The sequence below is a fragment of the Rousettus aegyptiacus genome, unplaced genomic scaffold (genome assembly GCF_014176215.1).
Source record: "Rousettus aegyptiacus isolate mRouAeg1 unplaced genomic scaffold, mRouAeg1.p scaffold_m13_p_7, whole genome shotgun sequence".
NCBI classification, from domain to species: domain Eukaryota; kingdom Metazoa; phylum Chordata; class Mammalia; order Chiroptera; family Pteropodidae; genus Rousettus; species Rousettus aegyptiacus.
The window spans coordinates 9774873-9795303 of NW_023416310.1; the positions used below are offsets into that span (position 1 = coordinate 9774873).

General features: G+C 38.5%; 1 protein-coding gene across 1 annotated transcript; it reads right to left on the bottom strand.

Annotated features, from left to right (window-relative positions):
• Positions 1-968: 968 nt before the first annotated feature.
• On the bottom strand, positions 969-16862 carry LAPTM4A (lysosomal protein transmembrane 4 alpha). The gene is made up of 7 exons (XM_016144773.2): positions 16586-16862; positions 9229-9349; positions 6070-6146; positions 5844-5966; positions 3251-3346; positions 2634-2732; positions 969-1582 (listed from the first exon to the last, which is right to left on the bottom strand). The coding sequence occupies exons 1-7, from the start codon at positions 16694-16696 to the stop codon at positions 1508-1510; spliced, it is 702 nt and encodes a 233-aa protein (XP_016000259.1). The 5' UTR covers positions 16697-16862; the 3' UTR covers positions 969-1507.
• Between the last annotated feature and the right edge of the window lie 3569 nt (positions 16863-20431).

Here is a 20431-nt window from a genome sequence, read left to right on the forward strand (position 1 = left end):
CAGGGGAAAAACAATGCTCACTGAGCTTGGCGTGGGCAGTGGACAGTGGGCAGTGGACAAATTCCTTTGCATTTATATCCCTCCCCCAACACTAAAAGGAGGCCCCTGAGGGCAGGGTCCTGATATGTTCAAATGCTGATGTAATCCCATCATTGGCAAAGGGCTAATAACTGTTTGGTTAATATTTGAATACTGCGCATCTTCAACTGAGAACTACAGAACCAAACCAACAATAACAACTAAAAACCTTCCATTTCAGTTTTTATACAGAAACAAAGTGAGACCTAGCCCACAGACGTCATCCCTGACCTGAAATGTTCTAAAACCAAAAGGTATCAGTAAATTATCTTCCACTACCAAAAACCAGGTATACTCCCAGATCCAATTACACCTTTTTTCTGTATATAGTTTACTCTTTATTTTGGTGGTGATGGTGGTAATGGCCCTGAAAGCCAAGAATTCTAGTCTCCCTTTAAAAGCGAGTAAAACACATCCATGTGTCTACATGGCAGACGTGCACGATGCCACCACTGCTGCATTTGTACCAAGATACAAACTGCAGTATCTTCAGGAGGAAAGTTTAGATGTAGGGTCTACAGGCTGCAGTTTGCTTCTGCTTTCCTTTGGTTCCCCAGTGGAAGTCAACTGATACGTTTTAACATGGATTGTTCTTGATGAACTCATTACCTAAACAAATGATCTCCACATAAAAACAGCTTCTATACTAGCCATATTATTTTTCTATCAAACAATTAATATTAATTTCTGGCCTATGATTCAAATAATATCTTCCCCCACAACTTTAAACAATACTTCTGAGTTACTGCATTAAAGAAATGCTTTCTAATGAAAAGTCTAGCACTGTATTCTCAAAGCATCAAAAACTCTGGCAACCTGAGTTTACTGTAATAGAAAACGTTAGGTTTTATCTACAAAAAAGGGTCACAAAATTTTTAAAATGACAACAGTATATTTTAAGAGATTTATTAAAGCATCTTATCACAAAGATGGAAACATACAAATTAGAAACATGCAACCGTCATCTTCCACAGTCAAATTTAAATGGTATGTATTTTTCCTGTTTTCACAGCTGAAAACTTCAGATCTTATACTCAACTCACTCTCCCTGAATATTTAATTCAGCATTCCTGAAAGTAACCAGGGTAGCAAATAATCCAAACACAAACTATTATATAAAGAAAGTGCAGTTAAAAAAGAAAATGTGTAGAGAATACCCCGTTCCCACCCCCCAATTAAAGGCAAACAATGGCACTTTGCTCTTGCTTAACCTAGATTGTCTTCAAAAACTACTAAACTATAATAGATTTTTAAAAAACTGACTTTTAATAGATGTCCAAAAAGCTTGTTAGTGTTTGAAAATAAATGCTTAAACAAAGGAAAATGTAGTTTATATCAAACAAGTTTAAAAAGCCCTGTATTGCAGCATTCTGTAAAATAAACAAGACAAAAAGCTGGTATAGGGTTTATTGACAAAGGCAGACCTTCTTCAGGCGGGTATGTAAGGAGGTGGTGGTTCTTTTTCAGGCATCTTCACTGCCATTTCATAGGTTGGCAAAACATACTGAAAAATAAAAATTATATCAGATTTAATTTTCCTTTTAGATCCTCTCTGGAATAATTCGGCCTTCAGATTTTACATTGTATGGTATATAGGGATATACAAACCCACAGAGAAGAGCTGAAGAAGCTATGAGCTAAGCAGTTCCTAAGAGGTGTCTAGTAACCTGGAACTGTACATGCAGGTGAGATGTCTGATCCAAGACAGCCAGGGAAGGAGGAAGGGCAGAATCCTGCTTCAGACTGACCCCAAGGGACAACCGGGACACCTTGGCAGGAAGTACGTGCCACTGCTTCTGCCTGCCCTTCCAGTGTGGCTGACAGCGTACCAGTGTCAACTACACCCCAGGGGTTGCAGATTTGGGTGAAGGGTCCCACTGAACCATGCTGTAAGAAGCTTCCGACAAGAAGCTGGGTCCTGACTTTCATCATCATCTATAGTCAAAGGATCAGGTACTTATGTCATTTCTTCTGGAGTAAAGGGCACATCTATGTAGAACAGTGGCATTCTAACCTAAGTGACTCCAAGTATAAAAGGCTCGCCATACCTGGGCCACAAATATTGCGCATGTTGAAAACCTGGGAAGATAGTACAGTAGCACCTAGAGGGTTCCAAGCAGTAAGCCTCCCAAGACTCATGGGACCCACCGCATGCATCTGCCCCACAGAAACTCAGCTTCCCCTTTGGATCACATAAATGTTTTCTAAAAGCAACACTAGCTTCAACTGATGGTACCCCCATCCTTAGAAGTTCCAGAAGCTAAAAGCCTGCCATGGGTCACATTGCTGCTTTCTGTCTCACCTCTCAAAATGCAACACTCTTGGAGGAAGCACTTATGAATCAAACCTCACAGTGAAACTGCATGAGATGAGCAGCGCAGGGTGTCTCTCGCCTACGTGCCCAGGATCGCAACAGGGAAATGCTCAATCTTGTGGGTTCAAGTTACTCATGCCCTAAACCGCAGTCATGGCATTGAAGAGAAAGTCAAGATCCAGGTTCTTGGGAGTAAGCGATGATGGCTAGCCAAGTTTTAATGTATTAGAAGGTCATTCACCTGTGGAGGTGCTTCAAAGGCAGGGTACACAGCAATCTCTGGTGTGTTTCTGTTGTTGATATATTTATAGCAGTTCCAAACACAGTTGATTAGATAAGCCTAAAGGAATACAAACAAAATTTATATTTGCTAGAACCCAACAGACTACTTGTTCTGAAATTAAGGTGATTTATAATACTTTCCCTGTCATTTTCTCTATGGAGAAAGGAACTGACATCCATGTGGACCTAGCACAGGGCAGGCCCTTTCCCTACTTGCTCTCATCTAAATGTCATCACTTTCATTATCATCATTTTACAGAGAAACGAGTTGAGGTTTCATTTCAGGCCTGATGACCATTGTGCTACAGAAGGAATTCTGTTTCTGAACCTTGGGAATTATAACCGATTTTAAATCCAAATCATGAACCACTTCTCAAAACATGATAATCCTTGCACTTAGAAAGGATTCCAACCACCTTCTGGAAATGAGAGAGGATATGCCCTAGAACTTCCCCCTACTCTGGTGTCAGAGTCAGCACTATCACTCACTGGGCACTCCAGGGAGATAGGGCACAAGGTTTAGAGGGACAGTGCCACAGTCTAACCGGGCCCCCAAATATTTAGTCAGCACCTTACCTTAAAAATGATGAATAAGGCAAAGAACACAAGAACAATGAACAGGAGGCAGCTGGAGTCCAATGCCAGGAGGTCGTCTTTATAGGGAAAATCAGGCTATAAAAAAAAGAAGAAGGAATGAAAAGGCAGACAGAGAGGACTTTTAGGGCACTGAAAGTGTTCCACATGCTACTGCAATGGCGGATACATACATATCATGGTGCACTTGTCCAAATCCACAGAATGCCCAACACCAAGAGTGACCCTAGCGCAAACGACGGACTACGGACGACGATGGTGTCAGTGCAGGTTCACAACTGTCACAAACATACCACTGTGGTTTGAGATGCAGACAGTGGGGGAGGTTGTGGGGGTGAAAGGGGTTTTAGGGAACTCTCTGTATTTTCCATTCAATTTTTCTGTGACGCTAAAACTGCTCTAAAATATATAAAGTTTATTAATTGAACGCGTACAGCCACGGCACTCGCACTTTGTGATAACCTAGAGAATGTGTTTAAAATACAAACAAAGGGCACCAAAGCCAGAACTGATCTTTCTAATAAAAACATATAAACAGAACTTAACTCAATGTATTTTAAGCCTTATCAACATTAACGCATGCTACTGATCACTTAAAATACATTTGTTTGAATATCCAGAATATTCCCTAAGAGTCTAAAGTGAGCTCATCCTCTCTTTACCTTTCACTATATCTTTCTGGCCTTCAGAAAAACACTGTCTCCTGTATAAGACCCCAAATTTGTCCCCGGGTCACTGAGTCACTAAGTCAGGAGGTGCTGATATTTATCTAAGTTCCATGGGCCATTTAGTTCTACATGCAGAAAATAATTTTCCTAAAAGCCAATCATCTGTCTCAATGCCCATTAGTATGGGACAAAAAGAAAGCATGCTATGTCCCCGGTTACAATGCCAGGCAAGAGTATATGATTTATTGCAAAGGTACTATGTTCTACTGAGAAGTATTAGCTATATTTATTCAAATATTTATTTAGCATTTACTGTGTGCAAGGCAATGAGCAGGGTTCAGGGAGAAGGGTATTACATAAGAATAATTTCAGATTTACAAGCTGGCCAAGAGAGAAATTATCTTCCAGGATGAGAAACCACTGAAGTCTGTAAACTTGGTAGTAATAAATTCGTCTTCATGTTTTTCTAAAAAGCTCATCTAATTTTAAACTTATATGTTTTTAATAAAGATGTCAACACAAATAATCTCACTTTCATTTTTAAAAAAGCACAAAGAAATTCCGAAGGACCAAAAGAAAAGTATCCACACACCAATCCCAAATCCTAGCGAAGTGTCCTCCTGGGACAAAACTGTTAACTTTAAAAGTTTGCATCTATAACTAAAAGGACAAACACACAATGAGACCAGCTTATGGGGGAATGCTGTAGATCTTATTCGGAAAGATTCCAATTTTTCGTCCAGAGATGACACGATCACAGAGAACTTACACGTAGGAAGCTGCTGACCAGGCCAACAGGCCCTGCCCTGCTACCTCCCTCCAGTCTCGGCACATGCTGCTTCCTTCCCTTCCCTCACTGAGCGCCGGCCACCATGGTCATCTTTTAGTCCCCTAACTGTACCAGGTTCCTTCCTGCCTCAAGGTGTCCCTTTTACCTGGAACATTTTCTTCCATACATTCCCTATCTTAATTTCTACCTGGAATTAAATCTCACGCCCCAGCCCAGATCTGATACCTGTGTGATACCCATTCACACAGCGGCCAACACTGCTCCTTCAAAGCCTGCCCTTCCCTTCCAGTGTGGCTGATAACGTACCAGTGCTAACTACAGAATAACATCATAATTTTAAATCAAAAGTTGTCAATTTTCCGATTCCTTCACTAGAAGGTAGGTTCTACTGATGTATCCCTGGGGTCCAGCAGAGTGCCTTGCACATAAGGAGCAATCGACACGCATTTTTTGAATGAACAGTAAATTCTGTGATATGCAAAATGGATCAAGCGGAAAATCTGAAAGCTGGGTGAAAATTCCTAAAGGACAGCACTTTTTAAATACACTTCCATGTACCTGGACCCCGCCCCTCCTTCCAGACCTCCTCCAGCCCAGAGCATTCCGTGCCCCACCATCATACAGCTCCTCATCTGCTGCTGTCCTGTGACAGTGTAGTTCATTATCCGATAACATCTCCGTGTCTTAACCCCCCAAATACAGGGTTTGCTCCTTGAAGAGAGGGGAGTTATCTTTATATCTACACCATCACCCACAGTTTGCCTACACCAGAGTGAAGGACATAGTAGACACTCAAATATACGCCACTATTGCCTTCAGAGACAAAAGCTAGAACTGTAATGAGTGCCAAATACAGTCGTTACACTTCTAGTATACTCAAAACAAAAGTTGAACTACTTCTTAAATTCCATAATATCCATCTTTAGGAACTTTTTTAAATACTGGATTATCCAAATGGTATGGTAAGAAGACATTCTATTTTCATCTTACTTATTTTAGAACAATTTAAAAAATAAATCGGGTAGGTTAAAACAAAAATACCTAAAGCTGACTCAGAATTTCAATTTAAATATTTTACTGAAAATGGAAAAATAGTTTAATTAGCATAAACACTTACTAACTGATCCAGATATTCTTTGATTCTTGGCAAATAAGTGAGAGAACTGATAGCAACCAGGCAACTGAGAACGAAGTCAAAAAGGCGGTAACAGAAGAATGGAATAAGCCAACCCACTTGATACTGAAGAAGAAAAACAACAACCATGTCACATCACATGCATGAAATTACTAAGTTCTACTCAGTAAAGATCAAACTCCAAAAGTTGAAAACATAGGATACTTACAGAAATTGCTCCATATACCAGCATTGAACTGATTATAAACATAAGAACAGAGACGGCAAAAAGAACGCAGGCATTATCTAAGGAAAAAAACACACACACACAAATCTGGTTAAGCTATTTATATAAAAACAAAACTCTTCATGACAAAATAATTTTTTAAAGCTAGCTTCAAAACATCTAAGTATTTTCAAGATTGGCTATGAAAAAAATCCAAAGCCAAGAGGTTAAAAAGAAAAATCTGCCTCGGCATTAAGTAAAGAAGCTTAAGAAATTCACGCCTTCATTTTTCTTGTTACACTGCTATAACTCACTGACGCTTATTTAGTACGACACATGAACCAGGTACTCTGCTAGGGAGACAGATCCCTGCCCAGAGTCCAAGAGTAGGTGCAAATAGATCATTATAATCTAATGTGGCAAGTGCTACAACAGAAGTAGAAACAATTAGCTTGGCCTGGAGAATCAGGAAAAAATCAGAAAAGAAACAACACAAGTCGGGTCTTATGAGATGAGCGGGGTTCATCTGGAGGGAAAGGCTAGTATTTACTAGTAAACACAGAATGCCATAGATGTCCCCTCTTGCCTTAGAAAAAACTGATAATCTGAAATTCAAGGTTCCCCATGAATTCCTCTCCCCCGCCCCAACAGCCAAACTCATTGCTCTGCATTCCTTCACCTTGGCTTCTCCACTGTACACAGATCTATTTTCTTCTTTGTTCTTCAACTCATTCTCAGAGGTTATTCCATTTCTCTTTATTAATCCATGTTCCCTAACTTTCTCACAATATACACAAGTCTCAAACAATGTTAAACCATACTTGACTAGCTGAGTTTCTTAGCACACTCTGAAGTTGATTCTGAGACTCTGGATCGATATTGAGAACCTGAAGGACACTACTAATAATGAATGATTAGAATAATTGCTGAAAATTCACACTATTGGATAAATGTTATATATCATCTTGTCACTTAGCAGTACAAACATCACCAATGTTTGGCACTAAATTGCGAATAGCCCTCTTTAAATTTTCCTAGAGGATACAGGATAGCTAAATATTAAGGACTTAAAGGAGTTCCCCCTTGCAGCATGTAAAATGGCACTTAGGAAAAATTTCAGTAAAAATATTAAACAGGATTGATACTATCAAACTTGGAAGAAAACTTTATAACTCAAACAATTAACTTTTAAGAATCTGTTATAGAAGACTACGCATGTTTCTATTTCTTAAAATATTGAAATAATAGTGAAAGTGAAGTTCAAGGTCTTCTACTGGAGCAAGAAATAGCAAAATGGGGAGAAATCAGATGGCAGGTGAGAAATACATACAATACCTGGAACAACAAATACTCCAGTATTTGTGAATCAATAAAGCAAACAAATTACAAAGGCTAGATGCCCAGAAATGAACCTCGGGTTTCCACCCGCCAACACATTCAGAAGCACCGTGTAGGGGATCTCCAAGTGCTTACCCATTCCCAAGGTGAGTACAAATAAAGGTAAATTCACATTTGAAAAACAGCTTGCATATGTTACAAAAGTATTTCACATATATTGAGTGTCATATCCTGTTTAGCTGATTAAAAATAACTAAGAGAAACCTCATTCTTTAAATTAGGCCGACGATCAGAAATTAACTTGCCATTTTAACACTGGGTCTGTGAGAAAGTCAAATTTCAACTTGCAAATAAATACAAACTACCACATGACCAAGAACTAGATATTTTTTAAATTCTCTCGACAAGGGCTTTTATAGAGTTACAATAAACATAAATTGATAATGACTCCATCTGATTCTCTCGACAGCAGTCACAATTACTCATGCAACATGCAATAAACTTGTGACTTCATCCCTGTTGCTCCAGCCAAGGCCTGGAGCCAGCTGTACAGACCTACAAGAATCTCAATAATCCTAAATATTTCTCTATACCTCAATTTTAAGAGAAACAAATATGACAAGGGAAAATGCTGACATTAGCAGGTTCAATAATATTTTATACCCTAAGGTAAAATTTTATAAACACCAAAACAGTCATTAGAAACTAAAGTGTTAGTCATTGTTCTATTTTAGTTTTTAAATAAAAACAAACTACTGAGAAAAAAAAATGCCAGAAGGAATGTTTCTACCATGTTCTTGGTATGTCTTCTATCACATTTGACAACAAAATTAAAGGATTATACTGTATTTGAAAAGATAGGAGGCTCATTTAAAAAAGCACTTTAGAATATAGCACAATATAAAAAATTGTTAGTGTTTTCATATAATTAATGACAGATGGCCACAAAACTCTACCTGGCTCCTAGAAACAGAGGAGTCTTGTGGAAAATGAACCATTTGAATTAACAATGAAATTTTTTTTAAAACTTTATAAATGGATCACAGCAGGTCATAAATGCAATGAAGCACAGAATTCTATATAAAAAATAATTAAAATTCTTTAACATTATAAACATAATATATGCACGTGAACTTGAAACATTATTTTAAAGCAAAATTTTAAAAAAATAAACATATATAAATTGTCCACACTGCAAAGTCTGAGGTATAATTTTCTGTTTAGATATTAAATTTCTAACATAATTTATAATAATGTAAAACTTTAACTAGAATTTTTCTGCACCTGCTTTTTAACGAAAGATAAATAATAAAAATACTGCTATTAAGGAATAAATAGGTTCAAAAAGGCAATTTCCATGAATGTTCTAGGGTTACTCTGTTTTTGACTCTAATGTCAAGTATTTTACCATCTAAACAAGAGAAACATATTTAGAATTGTGACCCTGAGCAAAGATATCAACAAATATTCAAATAATCCATTTTATATTTTACTGTACGTCTACTTGTTCCATGAGCAAGTCTCCCATCCTCTACTACACCTGTCGGCTGGCCCTCACAGTCCCTTGTGATTCCTTCTTCCCCTCTCATCTCCACAGTACCCAACAGGAGTCCAAGAACACAATATCAAGTTCTCAAAAGTCTTCTAGTCACCCATTACATTTTCTGGCTAGAAATGCTCAATTATAATCCTAAGTATCTTCGAAAAACGTACAAAAACACTTATCTACCTTAGTAAGTAGAATAACTTAAACATAATTTAATTAATCCTCTTCCAAAGAACAAATGTGTATAGATTAAGAGATATTTTCAACTAAAAACATACCAGCCATTCTCTCAGACGAATAGTAATTGCCAATGACTTCATACTGAATGTTGACGGCAGGCACAGAGTTTGGATGTGTTACTTCCACAGTCAGCAAAATTGCCATCAACAGGTTTACCACCTGTGAAAGATAATATTTTATCAATTATATTATTAATCAGGAAGCAGTCTTCAGCAATCTTTAGATGTCTTCCCATATTTAAAACTTTTACTTGAAAAAAAAAAACATAAAATAGGAAACTACCTGTGTAATAAAATACACAATACCACTATAAATATTTTATTAAGTATAAACTTAATCCTTTCATAGAAAAGCTAATTGATTCAATACAACAATAAAACAACGCAACATTTAAAAATAAGGGATCATTACAAACTGTTCATGTTCAGAGTCACATATTTATATTCCAAACTCAGAATTTCTGGGTTAGAAGAAGCTAGTTCATTCGATTTTCTTATCCATCAGATAAAATATCCATTGGATAAACAAATAATAATCCATCACATAAGCCCAAAACTCCTCTTGACTAACTACTTGAAAGACTAGAATAGAACACTCTGAAGACTTTCCCGGATTTTGACTGTGTCACTTGACTTTCACCTACTGGTCTTAACTCTGCCTTTTGAGACAATCTGCTCACCTTTCTGAGTAACTGCTCCTCTAACACCTAAGGGTAGCTGATGTGGCACCAGATACTGTCTTTTCTAGAATAAACACTCAGGTACTTAAACCATCTCTCTCGCTGGCACATTGTCTAGCCACCTGAGTAGTTCCTCTGTGCTCTCCTCTATCCTAACGCTCCGCCCCTTTGTTGGACATACTATTAAAGTGAGCCAAGACTGACCTAGAGAAAACACACTGGGATCTCGGTTCCCACATCCTAGCTAACAAATTTCAATTAAATGCAGCCTGAAACTGCACTAGATTCATTAATTGTGTTGAGTGTCACATGAGAGTAACTCCCTGAAGTCTCTAATTCTTTTTTCATACTCCATCCTGCTAAGCCAAAACCTGTACCAGTACAGTTACCATCAGAGGCCCCAGCATAAGCCCTCATATATTTGCAATAGAATTTCATCATATTACTTTCTTGCTTGACAAGATTTTTCTGGATCTAGATTCTGACACCCTACAGATGTCCTATCTTTCTCAGCTTCCCATATTTGAAAATATAATTAGTAATCAGTGTGCAATCAGTATGTCCTCTAAGTCTCTAGCAAGAGAGCAGGGTGGAGAGGGGTGGAGGGCAAAGCTGCCAGAGGCCATCCAGTTATCAACAACCTTTAAATAAAATTCTTTATCTGACTGAGAGGAACATCTTGAGACTCTGTCAAACATCTTGCCTAAATCCCATAACATCTGGTGAATTGTTCTAGTCTAAGGGGGTTCTGATTCCATTTCAAAAGGACATAATGCCTCTAGTAGTGAGTGCCTGGAGTACCCCAGAAAGCACTACTTCCCTTTAGTGCTCAAAATAGTCCTGTTAAGGATTCAAGAAAGAAACCTCACCTAGGACTAGAATTAGGCTTCCCTATCTAAGTTCACAGAATCTGTTCTCCTCCCCTGTTTGAAAATCTGAACATTTGATATGTTCAAGAGAGATTTGAGCCTTATTAATAATATTTTAAACAAAGTCTATTCTGTAGCTCTTTCCTGTCCACCCTGACTGATAAATAACAGTTTATCAGGGCTTAAATTTTCCTAGAGGTGTTTATCAGTTGAAGGCATTAGTCATTCTCTAAGACAAGCAGCTCACGTTTTATCTTTAAATAAGGCTGGGTGATCTAAACAATGTCACAATATCAAATTCATAATCAACTAATATTTGATGATATATACCAAGTATATGTATACATATTACTTCACTTATATACTTAAGTGAAACAAATATTACTAAAGCCCATTTGCAGACGGGGAAACTAAGCTTCAGAAAAGCAAAATAACTTATGTAAGCAGATACAGGATGAAGATAGGATATACAGACTTGGCTCTTTTTAAGACATCCTGCTTCTTAGCACTATATGATTACTTATATCCTTTCCTAAGCATCTTCTGTTTCGAGGTCTTTCCAAAAGAAACCATTATCTAAGGCTATAAAATATTTATACTTTGCTCTCCAAATAAAGTTTAGTAACATGCCTTTTTCCTTGTACTGCTCTAAGGCAAGGCCTTACAAGGAAAATCATTTCGACTGCCCATTTTCACTGCGATGGATGTGACCAGTATATGTAATGTATGAGTATGAGTTAATAGGATTATGAGAATTATTTAACAATCATATATATCTACTGAAACATTATATATTGTATAAGGAAATAAGCTTGAAATCAATTCAGCAACCTCTTTGCTAAACATAACATGGCCAGAGTTAAAAAGCTGGGAACAGAAAAACATTCTCATGTCAAGAAAAACACGCAAACTCACAATTACCAAATGAAGGAAATGACAGACCCAAAATATTTTAATTTTCCCTAATTAAACATTTTTATCACATGTAGGATTTATAAAAATCTTTCTTCTCTTAGACAGTTAAGTAAGAATCATCCACTATTATCTTCTAGTATTAGTAATACCTCAAATTTCACTTTGAGTCATACCCGTTGAACACTGAACAAATCATAGGTATAATCAAAAGGACCAAGAAAAGGTAAAATAAATTCCAGTACTATTCATTAAAAGCTCACACAATTTTACAAATCTGCATTGAGTTAATTATACTCCATTAAGTCATCATATTTCATTAGAACCTCAACTTACATTTTAAAGTTCTAATCTGGAAAACCTATCCTTGAAATCTTAAAAGAGTCACGACTGTAAACCTATCTTGTGCTCACATATAGGCCCTGTGCTATGCACTTTTGATTACAGTTGATATTTCTAATAAGTTCCACATTGCATTTTTCAAAAAAAACACATAAAATTAACCACGGTCTTACCATATAAAATTTCTCTGAAAATAGCAACTACGTAAAATTCCAGAATAATTTATTCTCAATTCATTTTTCCTTTTATTGTATTTAAGAAAGCTAAAAATGTATTTAAAATACTAATTAACAAAACACAGAAATAAGGAACAGTGCAAAAGAGTACAGTAACTACGTAAATATGTTAACGGCCTGGGCAATGGGCACACCACTCAATGTGGGAATGGTACTGTAAATGTAGTGGGTCGAATTGTACAGTTTATTATTTTTGAAAGTTTTTCCATACCTTATATAAACAACAAAAGCCAGATGTGTTATATTTCACTTGTTACAAAGAAAATGGTATCGGATCCATGCAAGTACTCAGCCTTTCTCATTTCACTGCCACACCCATTCTAGCAGATTCTTTTGTGGACTGGTTTTCGGTTTTTAATTATTACTCTAGTTTTCCCATAGCATATTTTGCCCCAATCCAGGATCTGCTGAGACTTTAATTAAAACGATGTGTCTGACTCAGGGCATCCTGATGAGGGTGTCACAGGCAGAGAGGGGGATCCACAGGGAGTCAGTGCACAACTCCAAGTCGGCAACTAACTGTCATAAGATAAGGCTCAAAACCAACCACTTCTGAAGTTTTAATTACAAAATTTAAGTTATAATAAACATAAATGGTTTTTGTTGTTTGCCCTCCTGCACAGTTACAAATGAGTTACTCCTCCCTTTTTTGGGGAGGAAACAATTCATTTAGCAAATGTCTAATGAATATTTCAAATGTTCTAATTCGTAAGTTAGGTAATAAACACGTCTTATTGAGTAAGACGTTATCAACTTCCTCCTCCAAGGAGGACATCCTGTGTGGGGAGAAAAATAAAAGATAATTATACTAATGTATAATAAATACTACTTAAGTGTACATATAAGAGGTATCTAAAAACTTTTTCCAGGTACACAGTGAGGAAACCAGATCCCTCTGGCTGGGAAGCAAGGAAACATTTGATCTAACCATTAAAAATTAACCAGAACTGGCAAAATGCTAATGGCTAAAGCTGGGTGATGTATAAATGGGAGATTTCTGTGCTATTTTTATATATTTAAATTTTTCCTTAATAAATTTTTTTAAAAGTGACAGGGGGAAACGACATTGCACGGAGGAATAGCATATGCAAAGGTACTGAGGCCCAGAACAAACTTTGAAATATAAACAAACTATTCTTCTTTAAAGGAGTTAGGGGTGAGGGCTGGAATGCAATATGATCTGAGGAAACCTATCTTCACTTTCCTCCCAGCTACATAACTTTAGATTGTTTATAATTGGAATGCTCATGAAAAATTAGCGATACAGTAAATCTTTCCAAGACCTAAATTATTTCAAATGCTCAAAATGTGTCCTTGTACAGCATTAAACATGGAGGATACTTCCTACAGAATTTTAAGCCCATTTTCAATCATTCAATAAGCATTACATGGCAAATATGCCACATAAGAAATTATTGTTTAAAATTATCTAGCTTCAAATTCCTTAATAAATAACAGTGAAAAAAAAATTAGGAATAGCAGAATTTAAAGCAGAGCTCATTCTGAAATTTCATATATTACTTAACCAAGGTATTAAGTGAGGCATGCTTCATTCAAATCTGAAATGCCAAAGGCTAACATTTCTAGGGCTGGTGCATATAACTGGCTCTAGCTTCTCTATGTCCTATTGTACTATTCAATACCATACAATTAATACTTTAGTATACAGTGTTACAATCTCCTTAACACTAGACGGGATCACTAGACTGGTAGAAGCAGTTGCTGGAAGGCAATGGCAATGTATCAGATACAGAGTCACTGATATGGTGTCTGGGCCCCACAGGTAGGAGGACTGCATCTCCAGGTTCCAAACATATACAGAGGCAATCTAAAGAGAATTATCTTGACGAGCTAGTTGGAGAGGGAAGTGACATTCTACTTCACTCACTTTACTCCCCCAGTCTTTGTAAAGAAGCTTCTAACAACAAAATGCACTGTTTGGACAAATACTCTGTTAGTAATCAGGAAAACCGAAGGCCCTTCCCAGTCTTTAATCTGATTAGAATCTGGTACTACTGATCATCTTCTCCCTCGGTAATGTACTGTGTTATCTTTGTATCTGTGCTCCCAAGTTCTTTGTAATACCGTAAGTATCTTAAACACAGATGCCATGTTCAAGCCAGAAAAACACTTGAGAGCCTCTATGTAGCACGTTAATAAAAATATAAATGATGAATGACACATGGTCCCTGTGATTTCTTTTTATATGCCCACCACTGCCTTTTCCATTGCAGACAATCAATAATCTCTTAAATTTAAGATTAATTGATCTAAGCAGTTCATAATGTTCTACTAGCCAGAAAAGTCCAAGCAAAGTAAGAACAGCTATGGCTAAAGCATGGGAAAAGGGAGATATGCAGAAATGTTTTCACATCAAGTGCTTCCAGGGGTTGGGGGGAAGACAGATTTCACGTCCTCACTCCTTATTCTGAGGAACAAACACACTTAGTAAAGTCTTTCTCCCTGAATTTTGAGTTTTGCTGTTTATAACTCCCTTTTTCCTGCTATTCCTTTCATTTTTATGAGCTGAGCCCAAAGCATACAAAAAAAAAAAATCTGCCCTGGAAAGAAAAACAGCCAATTACATGCAGATGGTTGAAATTGGGATGGTGGTTATTTCTTCCTGAGGAGGAGTTAGAAATCCTTTGTTCTGTGACTTAAGGGAAGGATGTGAGAAGAAACAGGAAGACTGGATTTGCAGGCAGGAGTCCCAAGCTACTAGACTCTCATTGTCAGTTAAGTAGGGGCGGGAAAGGTCATCTTCTAGGGGAAGAGGAAGGCAGGGTTGTGTAAGAGCCTAGAGGACTCTAGAGATTTCAATTACTCCTTTAGGGGGACGAAGGCAGAGATAAAAACAAAAGAAATTCAAGACCCATGCCCTTAACAAAATGGATTAGAAATAAAAGAAAGTTAGAAATATAATACTGCTAATTGCCATTAATGGATTGATGTCCAATATTATGAATCAATTAAAATATAGAAAAGGGAGTCTTTTCCAGGAAATATGATACACTGATGTTTCCAAATATAAAAATACAGGAAATATTAAACCTAGAAACAAGCAAATAAGCCTACACATTCAAGTTTTGTTGTTTTTAATGTACACTAATGAAGTATGGCTGTAAAAAACGGTGGCCGGGAATAATGCAGAGGTCAGGTAGTCTCCTGGGGGTGAGCCATGAAACACTATCTGAAGACGATTCTCATCTGGTGTTTGTCCAAATGGTAATGATTTCAAGGCACTGAGTAGGGAAGTACAGAGAACTGAGAAAGGCAAAAAGAGTATCTGATAAAATAAATGTGATAAAGCTCTTTCCTTTTTCACCTAAGTTATCAGAACTGCACAGTAACACTACTAATGCCACAACTTCCCTCAACGCCACCAAAAAAATTCAGTCATTAGCAAAAGTGGCCAACTCGACAATATAAGAAGTTTGTCAACGATTCTGTCATCATAACCTAAAACTACCTAAACAGAACCACGTATTTAGAAGTCACAAATTAGCTTCAAAGTGTACGGATCCTGAAGATGATGGTAGTGAACCGTCCAATCAATAACATGGCCAATTTGGTTATGACAGAATGACATAGGTCTTGAAATCCAGGGAATACTGGCGTACGTGGCCAGAAGAGAGAGGTGAAAAGGGACGGGTCTGATATGAAAGACATCTAATGTGCACGCAGTAGCTGCGTCAGGAAGAAGCGCATCGAATGTAAATCCTGACAAATGGTACTGCCTCCAAGAGGATGTCTACACTCACAAGAGAGGCCTTATTGCCTACATCATAAACACATTGTAACAAATAAGGTCCAGGAAGCACACAGACTGCGTTGCAAAGTGGATCTTTTGCTTTCCCTTCAGGCAAGATTATGTTTAAACTAGGCTACATTTATCAAGGTCCGTTCCTAATTGTTTCGTTACGGAAAAAAGTTCCAGGGAACAGGAAAACCTCCATGGGGGGATAAAATCTTTCAGATTACATTAAGTTCAAAAAAGAGCCTAAACCTGGTAATTTCCAGAACTCTCCACCAAAACTTAACACCCTCATCCCCCACCCCGCACGCTACGCCTCAGCTTTCCCAACCCCATTCCCAACTACCCTTTTCCCTTAATTCTTGCCAAGGAACCATCTCCCCATTCTCATCCACCCTCACTTCGAGTCCTGGACAGTCTCCTCCCTCAAAGTTACAGCACCCTAAAAAGAAGCTCCCCCACGCCTTCCCGCCCCACCCAACACCCCGTTTTGAGTCCCACCCCTGCCAGTGTACACTCCCTTTCAGACTGGGCTCCCTCACCCCCTGCTCATGCGCATTCCCCCTAGGGCCCTACCCTCCTGCCCCGCCGGCCCGCCCTTACCATGTACCAGGTCCCCAAGATAATCGTCCCGGTGCGGACATGGCAACAGCCGCAGCACCGGGTGCTGTAGAACCGGTCGCTGCGGCTCCGCTTGAAAGTCATGGACACCATTGGGAATCTCGCGGGCCTTATTCTTGGCCGGGACCCTCACAAAAGCTTTTCGCCCCGCGGTTGAACCCAGATAGCTCTGTCACTGTGTCCAAAACCAAACGTCGAGTCTTCAAGCCCGCCCCGGCCGAGCCTCAGCCAGCTCCTTGGCACCTGCGCACTGAGCGCCGAGTTTCGCTCTCGCGGGACCTCGGTTTCCCTCTTTCTCCACCTTCTCCGCACACAGGCCAATGGAAGAGCGGAAAGCTGGGGCGAGTTCCGCCCCTGATTGGAAAAACTCGGAGATTGACAAGGGGTTACGCCCAATCAAAAGTGCAACTCGCCTCAGTGCTAATGAATCCCCGCCTCTTAATTGAGGGCAAGGGCTGGCTTGCAGGCCTGGGGTAGTTTGGGTTGGAGATAGCCTGGCAGATCACCATCCCCTCAGACGTGAGCGGCAGGAAGACAGGCGTTTAGTGTGAACAGGGAGAGACGGGATGGGCAGATGGCAGAAAGCAGTCATGAAGGGCTTTTCTGAGTGACATCTTTGCCACGTACCGCTTCAGAGGTGCCAAGAGCCCGCTGCTGCTCACGTGACCTCTGCGCGCGGCTCGATTATTAGGCTGGCTGGGGCGGTGCCCGCGGGAAGGGGGCGGGGCTAATTCCCACCCCGGGCCTATCCTCGCTGCTATGGCGGAAATTGATTTCCTGGAGGGGTAAAAGATGAGGTTTCCTTTGTCCCTCACCCCGAATCCCCCTTGGTGGGAGCAAAGAAATACCGTCCAACCTTGCCAAAGGCAACTAAGAGACAAGAGGACTGAGGAAACTACAAACAAGACAAAGCGAGAGAACTGTTTAGGTGCTCAGTTTCTCCAAATAATCAGTGATTTTTCTAGGGAAAATTTGGAAAACACATCGCAATGGACTGAAAGATTACTGAAAGAGCACTGTCTTCAATGAAAAACCAGCCATAGTCTGGCACACCTTCCGGGTATTCTGATTCTGTGAGGACTTTCCATCTTTGTGGAGCTCTCCACAACTCTACTGTAGATAACTGATGGCAAGAGGAAATCCTTTTGTCCGTTGAACTTCACAATGAATTTTCCCCCTCCTTAGAAAAAGCCATTTTGCATCTATTTGTAAATTCATTTCCTATTTCCGATTCAATAATTTAAGTGGGTACTTTAAATTCTTTAAACAGGGTCTAACATGGTACTGGTACCCCCATTAATCAATAAATAAAACCTTTGACACATTCATTTTGTATTTGTCTGAGACTTATGACTTTTACTTTTTTAAAAAATATATATTGCCAACGTATTAAACGTCCAAACTTGTAAAGAATTTTTGTAAGATTTTATTTGAACCAAACTGGAAACAATTGCTGGGAAGCAGGATTGCAAATGCTCCCAAGTAGAGAGTGGCAGTTTTGCGCTTTCTTTTGTGTTTTTGAAATTAAGGAGGGAATGTAAGAAAGATTACGCTAAAGTGGGAGAAAGGCCAGGATTGGATTAAAGGCTAGTTAAGACAATGTGTTCTGACAGTGGTTAGGTTTATTTCAGAGTTGTGTTAACCTAGATGCTCAAAAACAATAGACGGGGCTTGCTTAAAGCAAAGAGAAATCTTTTTCTAAAAATGTTAAATGCCTGGGGAGGGACTGGACTACTCCCAATGACTGGCTCAGTAAGGAATTTATGATCAGATCACCTGTGAGGTTACTTTCCATTGAACCCCTTTTTTGCCCTCAATACAGTTTAACTCTTTTGGAAAGTTCCTACACTTTTAGGGACTAGAAAGGCCTTCCTCTCTACCAAGTATATTCTTCCATGGAGAGACCACAGGGAATTCAGAATAAAGGTTATTGTATTGGCTGGCTTCAATGAGCACTGCCTGAAATTATATATTTACTTGTTGATTATTTTTCCCACCCACTAAGTGTAAATTCTGGAAAAGTGCAGACTTTGTTTACTTCTGCGACACTGAAAGAATTGTCTGTGAATAATTATCCTAGTTTGGATGATACTTCCAAACTACCTGGGAGGCCATAATTAAGCCAAACTACACTAAAGAATGGAGTGGTGTAGTAGTAATTTGACTCAACGTATTAGAACATTTCTCCACTTATTAGGGAGTAGACTATAATAAACTCTTCCCCCACCCAATTACTTAGCCCATACTATGTTCTATGCCCAGATATAATCATTTTGTTTATTTTAAATCATTTCATCTTTAAAAGAACTCTATAAGGCAGGTACTTTTGTATTATTTAACTCCACAGAGAAGTTAAATTACATGCCCAATCTTAGAAGGCTAGTAAATGTCAAAAATGAGATTAAAAACTACCAGGCAAGTGGTTTCCAAACTTTGCTGCACATGGTAATCACCTAAGAATATTTAAAAACCGATTCCTGGCTACCACCCTCAGACGTTCTGATTTAGTTGTTATGGAGTAAGACCTGGTCATCGGAATGTTTTAAAGCTCTTCAGGGGATTTTCATGTGCAGCACTGTTATTCTGTCTTGATATAAAAGTTGGCAGACAAAAATAGCTACGATGAAATTAAATATGAAATAAAAGAATAAAGAGATGAGATAGAGGAAAGTTATCTGGCTTCTCTAAAAGCCCAAGTCAATTCATATTCTAAATCAGGTATATTTAATACAACATCAAATCAGCTTTTAAGGTTGGCTTTCCCTGTACTAACACTTTCCCAGGAAAGGGACCAGAGGATTGTGACTAAGGAGGAAAATATATGATTGTGGAGTTTTGTCTGAATAATGTTTACCTAACATACACACCATTTTTTGAAGAAAATAATTTAAGGTACTATTAGGAAACAGCTTGTCTTTTTGTTGGGGAATAGTATTGGGGTGAGTCTGAAGTTCTTCAAGTATCATAGTTTAACCTACTTTTCTCTTTTAAATAATGGCTTAGTCTCACTCGCATTAGTTTAGCAAATTTTTACTGAGGATCTACTATATACCATGTGATAGGGATACAAAAATGAACAAGACAGACTTGTGTCATTCCTTATAGTTTGTATACCCTAGAGGAGAAAACTAATAAGCCATTATGGTAAAGATGGTAGCTGTTATCAGCGGGTAATAAAGTGTGTTATGGGAACACAGAACAAGAATACCTAACCTGTCAGAATAGGATTCCTGAAGGAAGTGACACCCAAGCTGATACAAGGAAACTAGGCTGGTGACAGAGAAAGGGTAAGCTGAGGCAGAGGAAACGATATGGAAAAAGTGTAGTAGAGAGGGAGGGCACGGTGGGGGGTGTTCATGTGGCAGAGATGGTGCCTGCCCTGCTGGCGACTACTTTTCCTAGCATCCCTGCTCCAGCATCCCTTATATCAGGGTGGCTGGAGGAATAATCATTACTAACTAATGTGGGCAGAAATGACATGCATCACAACTGGGTCAGGGTTTTCAAGATTTGAGATCTGAACTATCTGCTTTTTTGCACAGAGCACCGTTTTTATTTGAACAGCCGATCGGCAAATATTAATATTCAGACATGCGTATTTGGTGTTCAGTGTCTTGAAAACAAATGAAGTAAGCCTATCCTAACTGGAATATTTGTTGCCCATGATAAAATTAGAGCTTTCAAAGAAAAAAACTACAGAAAAATTGTATCCATCACCGTGAGCTTGATAGTAATAGAGGGTTTTTTTTTTTTTTTATGAGAATGGAAGTGAAAAAAATGGATTTTTTTTTTTATGTTGGATAATGTTGTCAACATTTGGATAGCTGG

Bases quoted from the DNA above. Each gene is read 5' to 3' on its own strand.
- LAPTM4A (XM_016144773.2), bottom strand. From the start codon at position 16,696: ATGGTGTCCATGACTTTCAAGCGGAGCCGCAGCGACCGGTTCTACAGC. The intron at 5,967-6,069 runs GTAAGTATCCTA...TTTCTTCTTCAG, and splicing joins TGGTATATGGAGCAATTTCT to TATCAAGTGGGTTGGCTTAT. The intron at 3,347-5,843 runs GTAAGTGTTTAT...TTTTTTTTATAG, and splicing joins AAGAATATCTGGATCAGTTA to CCTGATTTTCCCTATAAAGA.